The sequence below is a fragment of the Eleutherodactylus coqui genome, chromosome 1 (assembly GCF_035609145.1).
Source record: "Eleutherodactylus coqui strain aEleCoq1 chromosome 1, aEleCoq1.hap1, whole genome shotgun sequence".
In the NCBI taxonomy this organism is placed as follows: Eukaryota; Metazoa; Chordata; class Amphibia; order Anura; family Eleutherodactylidae; genus Eleutherodactylus; species Eleutherodactylus coqui.
Window position 1 is genome coordinate 428,597,679 of NC_089837.1, and position 14,457 is coordinate 428,612,135.

The following is a 14,457-nucleotide window of genomic DNA, read 5'->3' on the forward strand; positions in this document are numbered from 1 at the left end:
AGTGCCTGTTAGGTGATGTGTTTTTTGTTTTTTTTTAATGCAGATAGGGCTTATTTCAAGCCCCCCCCCACTGAAAATCCTGTTAAAAGAGCGCTACAAAGTCATGCGATTCTGTAGCGACACAAAATTGCTATATCGCTGCAAGAAAATGATAACGCTGCCATTTTCTTTTCTTTTTTTTTTTCATGGCGATAACGCTCTTGCCTATGTGAAACCAGCTCCAGTAGCGGCCAGCGGCAATAAAAAGGCGGTCTTGGCCTGGAATCTGATGCAGGCAGCTCATGGTGTCGCAATCAAAGTAGAGGTGAAAATAAAGTTCTGGGTATAGCAGGAACAGAACTTCCAACAATATTCTGGGCCTTGAAGTTCCCCTTTATGCAGCTTACAAGGTATGGTATGCTGGGACTTGTGCCTCCAACCACAGTCATGTGCTGGGATTTATAGTTCTCCTCACATTACTGTAGATACAGTTGTGACATTGAAGGCCAGAAAGTTATTTACACCATGTTTGTGTAACTTGTGGACCTACAAGTCCCAGCATGCTATTCAGATGATGGGCATTAGTGATAAGATCGCAGTTCAGCGTTTTAATCCACCGCCCATTATAACTCTGTAGAGGTCGTGTTGCAGGTTTAGTGGTGTGTAATTTATTTGCGTTTGGCGGCATCCTTCGCTGCATGATGTCCAGTGCAAGCTGTAGGTGGCCATCATGATATGGTTGCAATCGTTTTTTTGGATCTGGTCCCTGACTTAGGTTCTGTGGATTCTCGCTGATCAACTACTGATGACCCATCCTGCCTCGTTTACTCCCAGAAAACCCCTTTAATAAATTAGGTGTATTTTTTGCCATTTTTAAAAATGTATTAAGTTCATATATAACACTGCTAAGGGCTCATTTACATCAGTGTTCGAGGATTCCATTTACCTGCTCCATTTGCGGAACAGGAAAATTGGCACCCCATTGACTTTAATGGGGTCCGTTCCATTTCTGGTCAGTATTTTGTCCTATTGTCTAGCAGAAATTAGCAATGGAGGTTCTGAACAGAAATTCTAAACCTGATGTGAACGCGCTATATCTATTCAAATGTATATGGCGAATAAATGGTTAGCAATTACTATTTCAGAATGATTAATAAAATATATGTTTTACGGCCGACGAGTCTACATATACATTATTGGGCTCATATCCACGATTCTGCATATTCTTCTCCACCCCAGCACCTTGCTGCCCGCAGGTACGAGACCTGCTCGAGCATCCATGTGCAGGTCCACGTGCGGACAGCGCCCTCTAGCGCACACACCGCCCCCTGCAGAAGTAATGTCTCCCCATCGCGTTCCTGTCTGGCGCCTGGCCCCGCCCCCTGTGACATCAGCGCACCAGCCGCAGCGCCTATAAGAAGTCGTGGTGGGCAGAGAGAGCGCAGTGCTACCGGGAACTGAGCGGCGACGGCGTAGCTACAGCGGTCTCTACATCACGGAGGATTGTCACTGCGCTGCAGGCATGAAGTCACCTAAAGTGAAGAGCTCCCGCAGAGGTGAGTGCCGGGCACCACGGATCGCGCTGCTCATAGAGCTATGATGCCCTGGCACAGCGCTGCCTACCTACCTGCCCGGGCATATCTGTGGGCAGCAGAGTTCTCTATGTCATCTGCTTGGTTTAATTTTAGGAGGGAAGTAGATTGGATTGGTTTATGGTCATAATGCCAACCAGTGTCTGCCGCTTGCCATGCATGCCAGGGTGAAGTGGGTGACTGCTCATAGTTGTGCAGTTGTCTGATGCCCAATGACCCCATAGATGGATGAGTTTGCATCTTTTAGGGTTACCCAATGTTCGTCACCTATTCTTCTACACTTGACTGTTTACCTGGTGCCCGTTGCATCATGCCCAAGTTGTCATCCAGCTCTCTGGTTCTTCTCTGCAATCATTGGTATGTACTGAGGTGGCATGGGGCTCCATCTTCTCCAATCAGCAACTGACTAGTGCCCCTTGCTTGTGGCTGCCCAACTGTTGGCAGGTGAAGATGCTGCCATGTACCAATGACACCACAGATGTCACAGCATTACTAAACCTTGGCACCATGTTTAAAGCAATACTTGTGCCCTGTGCCAGGCTGGTACTTGCTCCCAGACTGTTCGTTACATTAGTACCTGCTTACTAGGGTGTAGTAAACTTACAGCCACTGTGGTGCAATGACGCTTCTTATCTTTGAGCCGGATTCCAGTTATGGGACATTTTCAAGTTTCCACCCATCCACAGTTCCATTGAACATGAATGGGGCAGCACTGCACAAGTGCCCTCCTGGCTTCAGCAAGGAGGATGGGGAACCGGACCCTCAGAATAGGAGTCCTAACTGTCAGGCACCCACCAATCTTGTCTGTTCTCACCCATCCAAGGGAGGGTGAAAACTTGAAGAAGCATCCTGCAACCAGAATACCCCTTTGCGTCTTAGGCTATCAGAGGTTGGGTACAACTGATGCAGCTAAACTATACTTGAAGGCTGTTCCTTGAGAGACCTTTCACATGAGATAGACCAATCTGCAGCAACATTGTGGAATATGCCGTCCCCGAAATGCGCACTTCCAACTGCTTTGTTTTTGGGTTGTTTTTTTTTTTTTTAACACTGACTTGAAAGTAGCAATTCCTGGACACAATCTGTACTGCTAAGTGGTCAATTATATAACGAATATGTATAATGAAATGTTAATAAAACCTTAATAAGGGTTTGCTTGGGGTGTTTTCACATGGGACGGCATATTCCATAACAGCATTACAGAATACGCCGTCCTGGAATTCCACATCTAACTGCCGATTTGCCAGCAGAATTCTGCTATTTTCTATTCTACATCTGCACATTAGCACTGTGGATTTTGGTGCTGATATTCGCAGGAGGGCATATTCCACAACACCGTTGCAGTATACTCCGTCCTGTGTGAGGGTTCCCATTGGATTATCTTCTGGTTCCCCGCACCTGTCTGTAAAGAGTTATTCTGTATTACCTGTGCATCTAAGAATTACTGAATATGTATTGGTGGCCGAGTTCTCTTTAAAGAGGATCTGTCAAGTCCTCCTATCAGCAGGGCTGTCTGCATAGCCTTGCAATTGCGGCTCCACTAATTCCAACAATCACTTTTTTTTGTATATACTTGCCCCATTCCACTTCCCCATATCTTCTCCCCTTAGATTCAGCTCCTGGTGCTGTGAATGTGTCAAGTGGGCGTTCTCTACCACTCACTGTCATCAGTGGGTGATGTCAGATTTGATTGACCGTGAGTGGTGAGAACTGCCCACTTGACACCTACACAATGCTGGAGTGTAAACAAGGGAGACCTCATTAATATAGTAAAGTAGTATGTTAGGCTGAAAAAAAATGTCTATGTAGTTCAGTCTATTAACACCTCCCCCCACCCCTCACACATGTTGCTCCAGAGAAAGGCAAAAAACAATAGGTAGAGGTAGAAGACAATTTCCCCCCTTTTAAGGGAAAAAAAATCCTTCCGGACTCCAATCTGGCAATCCGAATATTAATTAAAGGAGATGTCCCGAGGCAGCAAGTGGGTCTATACACTTCTGCATGGCCATAATAATGCACTTTGTAATGTACATTGTGCATTAATTATGAGCCATACAGAAGTTATAAAAAGTTTTATACTTACCTGCTCCGTTGCTGGCGTCCTCGTCTCCATGGTGCCGACTAATTTTCGCCCTCCGATGGCCAAATTAGCCGCGCTTGCGCAGTCCGGGTCTTCTCCTCTTCTCTATGGGGCTCCGTGTAGCTCCGTGTAGCTCCGCCCCGTCACGTGCCGATTCCAGCCAATCAGGAGGCTGGAATCGGCAATGGACCGCACAGAAGCCCTGCGGTCCATGAAGACGGAGGATCCCGGCGGCCATCTTCAGCAGGTGAGTATGAAGACGCCGGACCGCCGGGATTCAGGTAAGCGCTGTGCGGGTGGTTTTTTTAACCCCTGCATCGGGGTTGTCTCGCGCCGAACGGGGGGGGGGGGTTTAAAAAAAAAAAACCCGTTTCGGCGCGGGACATCTCCTTTAATCACTGACCCTTCTGAAGTTATTAATGACTATAACATGCAGTATTGTATAACTCAAGAAAGGTGTCCAGGCTCCTCCTTTTACTCTTATCAAATTTGCCATCACCACATCCTCAGGCAGAGAGTTCCATAGTCTCACTGCTCTTACAGTAAAGAACCCCCTTCTATGTTGGTGTAGAAACCTTCTTTCCTCTAGATGTAGAGGGTGCCCCATGTCACAGTCCTGGGTATAAACAGATGATGGGAGAGATCTCTGTATTGTCCCCTGATATATTTATACATAGTTATTAGGTTGCCTCTCAGACATCATTTTTTTTTTTTGTAAACTAAATAACCCTCATTTTGATAACCTCTCTGGGAATTGTAATCAGTCTTTTCCATTTACTACTTTAGTTGCGCACCTTTGAACCCGCTCAAGCTCTGATATGTTGAGTACTGCTGCCCAAAATGATACAAAATTTCCCATGTGTGGTCTGATCAGTGACGTGCAAGTCTGTAGGGTTGTGGCTGTGAAGCTATACGTCTGGCCCTGCTGACATGAGGATGTAACCAGTTCTCTGTAATGAGCTTGTAAGTCTCCATGATCACTGTGCCTCAGATTGTTCTGATCAGTGGGTACATGCATTATCACAGCTCTGCACTCGGCTCTGGTTGATTTGGAGTTGTCCCTTTAACCTGTTCGTTGAGCTCTGCAGCTTCTGTCCCAGCAGATGTGCTATTGAATGTGCCTTGGCTGCTGAATTAAAGAGCTTCCCATAAAGTGGAGATCTGTGTTTTGCTAAAGAGGCTCTCTCTGCCTTTTGTTCTCCGCCTTCTGCTAATGCTCTATTATGAGGAGTACCCACAGTGGAAGAGATCTCTGGTGCTGCCAACTCACCCACACAAGTTATCTGCCAGCTTCATGTCTGTTTCAGAACCAGTAGGGGGGAAAGTCTTGAAAACTAATCAGTCTTAAAATTACGTGAGTGCAGCTCTGCAGCAATACTAAACCCTGTAATAGACTGACTCATTCTGTGGTTTCATTATACTTTTCCAGACTCTACCATAACCTGGGTCACTTTGAGTGTCCAAAAATGTCAGTAACTGATGCCAAGGGCTAGATACTGTGAGTGGTTTTCTTACTGTTCTGTTACTTTTTCAGTTCCCTTTATTGAAGACGATGATCTCAACGAGGTGTTGTGTGAATTTGATGCCGTCTTAGAAGACTTTTCCTCCCCTTTCAACAAAAGACGTTTCCGATATGATGAGCATCTGAAGATCATGAAGAGGCGGAGTAGTGCCAGCATCAGTGACAGTGGAATCAGCGACTCAGAAAGTGAGCAACTGTATAGGTTATATTGTTGAAATGAATCTATAGGTGGCAAGCGGCTCGGTCCTCTGTGTACAAATGTGGAGTTCTTAACATATGTCGCTAACTGGGTGTAGCATGTTCTGTATGTGTTATCATTGAAGATGTTGGCTCTTGGCCAGGGAGTTTAAATGCCAACTTAGGATGTACTTTCAGTTGTTGTGACTTGTATAGCTGACTCCTTAGAAGTAGCTTTACACATTAGATGGTTTGTCTGACCATCTGTGTCTGGGGGGTATCATGACTCTTGTGATTGTAGAAGTTGGGGAGGGGGGGGGGGGGATCAGGTGTGATCATGCCTGATCCTTTGTTCTCACAGGCTACAATCTGCCACCAGACATGTTTCACAGAGGCTTATTCTTCTCTCCCTGCTGAAAATGCACACAAGCTCAACCAAGTGTGCATGTAAGCAGGGGTGTTGAGAGGAATAGCTGTTGGCCAAATTCTCATTAAGCCAGACGCCTTCCCTTCTGATGTGCTTAAATGTTCTATCAGAAGGCATTAAAGGGGTTTTCCAGTTCTTAAAAATTGATGCCCTATGCACAGTATAGGTCATCAATAGCTTATTCACTGCGGAATTTCCTTTAGAAGTAGGTTGGCTGTTTTAATTTGCTGATGGATCTGTCCAGGTCCCTGAACTGTGAAATTCGCAGCACTGGACAGATGGCGCGAGTGGCTTTAAAGGTGGTTTCTTACTTCACACAGTGGCTGAGGTTGGTACTACAGGCTGAGTCCTACTGAAGTGATTTGGACTCTGCCTGCAATACCAATTCAGGCAGCTATGTGATGTACAGGGCTGTCTGCATCAAAACAGCTAGAAGTGGGGCAACCCCTTTAATTTTAAAGCAGAACTTCTTTTCTCAACCTTCTGTTCAAGACTGGTGTCCCTATCTTGTGTGGCTGCTGGCTGTCCTTGAAAAGTGCTATCAATTTAGCTCCACAATGCTTTGACATGTATAACCAGATGGTGCAGACTCTGTTCGATCAAACCTACATGTTTTAATAGTGGAAGGGGGGTAAGAGATATTTTGGGGAAACAAAAGGATTATACAGCAAGAAATCAGTTGTTGTCTTCCATTAGCAACCATTCACCAAAGCTCCTCCAGACCCATAGATATGGTCATTAGATTCTGCTGCCTTCAGTGCATCTGCAGACTATCAATGACTCTAGCCCACATCTTGACTTGGTTGGTCTGTGACCTGTTTCTACGAATGCCTGATCTACTCTTTACCAAACAGGACAAGATGATCCTTGGCTAAGAGTTGGTGTGTGGGAGCTTTTCTCTTCCCATCCGTACTGGTCTGCCTCTTTGCTCGGTGCAGCTGAATGATTCACTGACTATCATGCGGGTAGTTTCTCAGCTGTCTTGTCTACACAAGGATTTCATACAGAGTATGATGTCATTAATTAGTCAGTGTTCAGTCTGAGGACTTGGCCATATGAAATTAATTTCTTCTCTCTCCCCTCCCTCTTCTTGGATTGTAGAGGTGGCAGATCTTGGATGGATGTTCTGGTTTAGCTGTATAGTTTGATACAGAATCTTATATGCTGCTAGGAAATAAGAATAATCTTGTCTGCAGCAGAGAACTTGCATTTCATTTCTAGGGCTCTTTATCGCTCTGTATGTAGCAAGTTTCCATGTAACTGTAGTTAGCGTTGGTGACACGTGCTACTACACATGGCGCATGCTAAACCCACAGGAAGTGCTTTGCTCTGTATTGTTTTGTTCTAGTTGCGATGTACATTAGTGATCTTTTCCACTACCTGCCTACTTCTTAGTTCAGCTGCTATCTGTAAAGATCTATATAGTTTGTGTGTTTTTTATTTTTTCATAGTGTTCTATATAATATAAACTGCATTAAAATGTGTTTCTCAAGTGCTGATGGCACTCGGCTGGGGTGAAGGTGGTGTTTAGCAGGGTTTAAATACTTGTGGGTGGAAACCGGGCAATGATCCTGAGGGTGCGTTCACACGAGCGCATAAACGGCGCGTTTGTGCGACCAAACGTATATACGTGACCATCTGAGGTGATGGTTTTGAATGTATTCGTTCACACGGGCGATTTTACGGCGCGTAAAAACGGCAACCCGAAAAAAAACGGAACATACGCGACCAAAATACACGCCAACGCATATTCGATGGCCGAAAAGAAAGTTTGCAAAGTAGGAACAAACGATAATCCGCTTTCTAGCTCTGGTCATGATCGCTGAAAAACGTTCTTTCCGGCGATTAAACGCTGCGCACGTGCGAATGTAAATACGCCTACGCTCATGTGACCGCACCCTAAGACTGGATTTACACAGGACAATGGTCAGGCGCTTCATCCCAGTGACTGCTGCTCCTGCGGTTTCACATAGGAACGATAGGTGTTCAGTGAATGGAGGCGGAGCGTGCTGAAGATCTCTTCCAGTCACCTACCTCCATTCACTGTGAACAGGCAATTGCTCATAGATAAACTACCTGTTTTCACTGAGCGAAAGCCACTCACTAGTTCCTTCATTTCGGTGAGCTGAAGTGAAGCAACTGCTAACTATTGCTGAAAATTCCTCATTTCAGCAATCCTTCCCCACCGATAGTTGTCCTGTGTAAAGCCACCCTAAGGCCTCATGTCCACTAGCAAATTCGGGTTTTAAATCCACAGCGTTTTTCCTGCAAGCGGCTCTGCGCCCCATAGGGATGCATTGGACACCCGCAGGTAGTTAAATACCTGCAGTATTTAACTACCTGCGGGTGTCTAATGCATCCCTGTGGGGCGCGGATCTGTGTGCAGGAAAAACGCTCCGGATTTTAATTCATAATTGGCCCGTGGACATGAGGCCTAAGGCTTCAATCATATCTGTGTTGGAGGTTTCTGCTAAAATCAGGATGAAATGGTGCTAATTAGTGTGCAGGGGAAAAATGCCGGCAGTTGGACAAAACCCATTATAGTTAATGTGTTCCATCCTGTGCCATTTGGGTCTGGTATATTCCAGTTCTGGCACTTCCAGCTTACTGTACGTCTCCTAAGACTTAATGCAGAACACCAATGTGAATTAGTCCTTACTGATTTGTTATATGCAAACAAAAGTCCTCCTTTACTACCCTGTTTCCCTGAAAATAAGACATAGCATGATTTTCCAGAGTTTTTGAGGATGCAAAATGATTTTTCAGGCTTTTTGAAGATGCTTAAAATATAAGCCCTACTCCAAAATTAAGCCCTGCTAACAGTTAATTAAAAAACTCAATTTAAAAAGTGTCCAGGCAGCTATACATGTAAAAAAAGTTAAACCTTTTTGAACAAAAATTAATATGACACTGTTTTATTTTCGGGGAAACACAGTAGCTGGTTGGGGATGTCCTAATCTGCACCAGAGGGTAGTTCCTATCTCAATTTTTGCCAAAAGTCAGTTTTGTACGGCCATCATTGCAACATGGTAGTGTCTGTTTCCTTCTTGTCTGTAGTCCTAATCTACACCGCACACAAATCACAAGTAAACTACCAGTTTCTGATCCTGAAGTATAAATGACAAGTAATATTATTCAGTGGTTAATCCTTAGATCAGTAGATGCATAGAAACTGCACCTCCATTATGCCTACACTTGGAAAAATCCACGTTCTGCGTTTTCATGTCTGAAATCTCAGGAAATCTTTTTACAGTTGTAATTATCTTTATTTTAACTTGTGGCTAGGCTTGTACTGCGCCTCTGTGGTGACCTTGCAGAGGCTCCTTTTCGGATTGCCAATGTAAATTCTTCTATATATGAATTTGCTGTGTGGCACAATAGACTTTCAGAGAGGCATTCTTTAAAGAGGACCTGTGACCGCTCCTGACGTGTGTTAGGAAATGCTTGTATTATCCTCTTCTTAAGCTTTGTATTGTGTCCTTCCTGTTATTCCTCCTGGAAATGTATGAGTAAACCATGAATGTGGTGTCACCCTTCCCCTTATGTCAGAGGTATGTCTCTACACTGTCTGGCATTGGACAATAGGTGCTGTCAAGGTCAGACCGTAAGTGCATGCCCCCCGACTGGTAACACCTGGTCGTCAATATGTTAATAATGCAGGGAGAATTTATTATAGACAGGTGAGGAGAAGTGACAGATCCTCTTTAAGAATGAAGGGTCAAATAAATGTGTTATCATATTACACTTACATAGACTATGAAATAAACTCCACATTAAACATAGAGGAAAATTCTGAAGCTGGAAAACAAACTGATGCTGATAACTTGCAATATCTCCCATTATGACCTATATAAAAAGCTGCACAACCATTTGCCTTGGCCGTTCTAGAATTGGGACAAGGGCAGTGACTGAAAAGTCAATACACAACATGTGCAAACATTATGTGCTGGAAAAGACTTTTAACCTGTTCTGCATATATAGTGAGATGGCGGAGGTGGTTTAGGGATGTTTGTATCTAGTGTAATTTTTGGGTTTTCTCTATCATACATTTGGAGTACCATATTCTCTGCCATTCCTGCACCATTTTAATATTAAACCTTCATCTCAATCACTTTAAACTAAGTGACTAATTTCATTGTTCCTGAAATCACTATAGTATTATAGTGAAAAATGTAGAAACTTGTACAGTATTTAATACCTAGTGCAGGAGAAGGGGCATGATACCAGGATTCACAGGAAGCCGAAGATAGAATGGCATGCTAGGATGAGCTACCCTGGACAATAGGGTTAATCCTTGTCAGACATACAGCTGTATATGTCCTAACTGCACATTTATGTAGCTGCTCACAGAATGCTGTGTATGGAGCGGGCTGGGGAGCTGAGCTTGCTCCAAACACAGCAGGAATAGGCCGTCTGACTGCCAACCCTCAGCGAACCCTCTAAATGCAGCTGTCAGTTCTGACAGTCATTTAAATCCAGATCGATCAAGGCATTTAAATGCCACTCTCCCCCCACAATAGGATCATGATGGGGTGCCGTCCAGGGGTCATGGGAGCTTCTGAAGGCCCCCAATGTGACCATGATCCTCTTGCCTAATAGGTTGGCTGTTAAAATGCTGTATAATGCAATACCATAGTATTCCATTACACTGTAGAAGTCAGGTCCCCAATTCCAGTCCTCAGGGACCACCAACAGCTCATGTTTTCAGGATATCCTATAGTAAGAACACATATGGCAATGTCTGAGGCACTGACAATAATTACATCACCTGTGCAAGACTGAGGAAATCCTGAATACATGACCTGTTTGCGGTCCCTGAGGACTGGAGTTGGGGAACACTGGTATAAGTAATCCATTGCAAGTTCAGGTTCCCATTGGGATCTAATTAAAACACATAAAATAAAGATCTCTTCATTTAAATAAAATCTTAAAATTGGTATTGCTACATTTGTGAAGGTCCAGTTCATTAAAATATCACATCATTAATACATGGTTAACTCCATCAGAAGAAAATACACAATGGCAGAATTCTACTTTTTTGGTCAGGGTCAGTCCATCTTCAAGAAAAACATTTGAATAAAACAGTTGTATGTACCCAAAATTGGTACCAAAAGAAGCTACAGGCTGCTTTGTTAAAAACAAGCCCTCACACAGGCCCATCAACCGAAAAATGTTCTGGGGGTCAGAATATGGTGCGGGAAAGCAAATTGTATGTTTGTGTTTTAGTTTTGTTTTTTGTTTTTTTTTACTTACAAAAGCTTTGTTTAATGTTTTTGTTTTATCACTGATCCACTGAATAAAATAAGACCTGTCATTTCATCTGCACAGTGAATGAACACTTTAAAAATAACCCCCCACCCCCAAATTTTGCAGTTTTCCCATTTTGTCCCACTTGGAACCTTTTTGTCTTCCATTCCATTATATAGTATGTTAAATGGTACCATTGAAAAATACAACTTTGCCTGCCAGAAAAAAATAGCCCTCATGTTGATATCACCTTAAATAGTTTTTTTTTTTTTTCTTTTGAAGTGGGAATACCAGAACTACGGAATGTCACCTGCATGCTGGCACATGAATGAGCTTTGGTCATAAAAGGGTTAATCAACCGTTTTGTGTGTCCTAAACACATTTCTTTAGGGAGGCATATCCTATCCCCTAAACTAACTCTGCCTCGTTTATGTTCCTATATCCTCCCTCAGAACCTGATCAGTGTCCTTCCCACACCCGTACACCCTAATGTACTTTATAGCTGTACATGCAGATGAAGGTGACGGCACATAGAGCTTTATGTATGCTAGTCTAGTTGTATAAAAGATGGTCGCAGCATTGTACAGAAGAAGCAGTTCTACTTCCCATGTATTTCCTCATAGAGTCGATGTTTCAGCGAGCTAGGCCCTCACTCTTAGGCCTCATGTCCGTGGGCAGGAGCCCACAGCAGAATCCCACCCTGGCCGGGGACTTACCCGTCCAGATCCTCTGCATGACTGTGTAGGCCTTCCATCTTCTCCACTGTGGATGTGAGTGGACGCACCGCCGCACACATGCAGTGGAGGTTTTTTTTCTAAAAAATACACACACACTCTCTCCCGCGGGATCTGTGACCCACCTGCAGTGTGGTCAGGCCATGCGTCGGACTGCTTTTATTGACTTCAGTGGAAGCTGTCCATGTGGGACCCACAGCAAAATGGAGCATGCTCAGAGCACTGCTCCCGGGTCTTCCAGCCACCTCCCACTGCAGAGAAAGACGCCGTATATCGGCCGGCATGAATACGCGGCTGATTTACGGTCGTCTGAAATAGCCCTAAAGCTGAAAAACGTTTGCTCACATTATCAAATTATCGCATCTCTTCATATTGAGCCCTGCATGCTACATGGCAGAACATATGCTGTGAATGTCAAGTCTTGTTTGTGGGTTTTAATTTTTTGGCATTTCTCATAACTTAAGTACTCTCTTGTGTTACAGGTGCAGAATCGCTTTGTAGAAACAGTTTAAGTTTCAGTGATGAAAAGTTAAATTCTCCAACACTGTCTTCTCCACCCCTGTCCTCTCCAGCAGAGACTTCGCAGAAAGGTAATGTATGAGCTCAGACTTGCTATTTATTTAGTCATGCATTTATTACTTCACGAGGTGGGGGGGGGAGAGAGAAGAAGCCTAAGGGAGTTTTCACGGGAGATGGCATAATCTGCAAGGGTGTTCTGTAATGCACCCTCCTGCTGAATATTCAGCACCAATACCCACCCTGCTAACGGGCAGATTTTCATGTTGACTTGAAAATGGCAGAATTCTGATTACAAATCTGCAGTTAGACGTGCAGAATTCCAGGACGGCGTATTCCGCTACACTGTTGTGGAATACGCCGTCCCAAAAAAAGCCCTCTAAGCAAACTGTTATTGGGGTTTTGTTAACCTTTCGCTATACATATTAGTTCTGTAAACTGAGGATGCATTGTAAAACTTACTGTATGTCTAATCCCCACAGCTAAACTCGGAGATACAAAAGAACTGGAAGACTTCATAGCAGATCTCGACAGAACACTTGCAAGTAAGTACATTGATAGTCCGGAAGGACTACACCCTATCCCAATATTCTCCCTGTCCCTCATGTCACACTCAAAGTTGTTTAGGATCCTCAGACTTGAGTAAAATTTGCTTTAGCAGTCACTGTGCCTGTTGACTGATTGCTTTATAATAAACCCGTCATCCATAAGCTTCTAAGCTCCTTCTAATGGCATCAGACAGCTAGAGTTGTATCCTTTAACTTGAAGGATGTAAAGAGAATTGGAAGCTCTCTACCAGAAAAAGGGCTATGATCTCTGTAATAATGATTCCTAAAACTCTCATGTTTTCTGACCTGATCCTTACAAAAATCTGTGTGTTATATAGACCTTTATATATCCATCCAGATGTTTCTTAGGACCAGGTCCATAAAATAACATATGAAAGTTGCATAAATCCTCATTAGAGATCATATATAATATATCATTTTATACAACCAGTAAAAAAAAAAAATTCTTCTACAATGTCCTTTCCTTATAAAGGGCCTCCTGCTTCCATGAACTCATTATGCTGCAATTATGTCTTTGTCATCTTCTGGAGTTTCACCTGTCCGTAACTGTTGTATTCTATAATGAGCGAAACCTTCCCCTTATTTATATACAGTAGCATATCATAAAGAGAATAAACGTGGCACTTGCCAATACCAGAATAGGCTTTTTTTTTTCTTTAACCTCCGAAAAAGATAAAAGGGTTGCATAGCAGATGTCGTCATGTGCAAAGTTGACTATCAAGCCTTACAAGTGGCAGATATGAACAATGTAAAATGGTGATGTGCTGGCTATAGAACTTACATTTTTTTTTCTTTATAAAAATAAAAAAACCTTCTGCTATAGGCGAGTGCGCCATATTCATTCTGTTAATGTTATTCTCTAGACTTATTTGTCTTTTTGCTGAGCACCACTGTTCCGAGGCACAGGTCCCATATTTTCCTATTGTTGGCATGGAACTAATGCTAAGTTTTCTTTAATACTACAGATTGGAGTCCCCCTTCCCATTATGTTAACCTGTTCCTCTTCCGTCCCCCAGGTATGTGAAGCACTGTATGACATCTGCAATGACCCTGAAGGCTGACATCCTCATGAAGTAGTGTTCCATAAAGCAGATCTTCCCAGCTGAAGCCCATATCTCCATAGTGCTATGTGACTCCAGCCTAAGAACCTGCTGCATGGTTGTAGGAAAACTGAAGTTTGTTTTTAATACTTTAAGATACAGTTGACTGTATTTTTACATATATATTGCTTAATTGTAATTTAAATGCTTTTATTAAGAGAATTTGTAATGTTATAGTTGAGACAAATGTAATTAAGCTTTTTTTTCTCATATAATATATTTTTGTATACAAAAAAAATCATTGTCTAGTTGTATTTCTTTAGCTGCAACAATTAACAAAGTAGTTATTGAAAATACCTTAATTAGCTGACATTTTGACTCTGACTTGGTCATAACTACCACATGCCACACCAGACCTGAAAAATCTAAGACCCACTCTTCATTTTCCGGGTTGCAGCACCAACTGTAGTTGGAACTTGAATTCAGTCTTGTGTTCTTACTGATGTCCTGAATAATTCCAAATATCACTTGTATCATGTTGTCCCTACACTAGGACTACATAGTACCTACAAAG

At 43.2% G+C, this 14,457-nt stretch overlaps 1 protein-coding gene across 1 annotated transcript; it reads left to right on the forward strand.

Moving 5' to 3' along the window:
• Positions 1 to 1,394: 1,394 nt before the first annotated feature.
• On the forward strand, positions 1,395 to 14,159 carry RGCC (regulator of cell cycle). The gene is made up of 5 exons (XM_066581639.1): positions 1,395 to 1,535; positions 5,186 to 5,359; positions 12,241 to 12,348; positions 12,757 to 12,819; positions 13,860 to 14,159. Exons 1-5 carry the CDS (start codon positions 1,502 to 1,504, stop codon positions 13,865 to 13,867), a joined length of 387 nt encoding a protein of 128 aa, XP_066437736.1. The 5' UTR covers positions 1,395 to 1,501; the 3' UTR covers positions 13,868 to 14,159.
• The last annotated feature ends 298 nt before the right edge of the window (positions 14,160 to 14,457 follow it).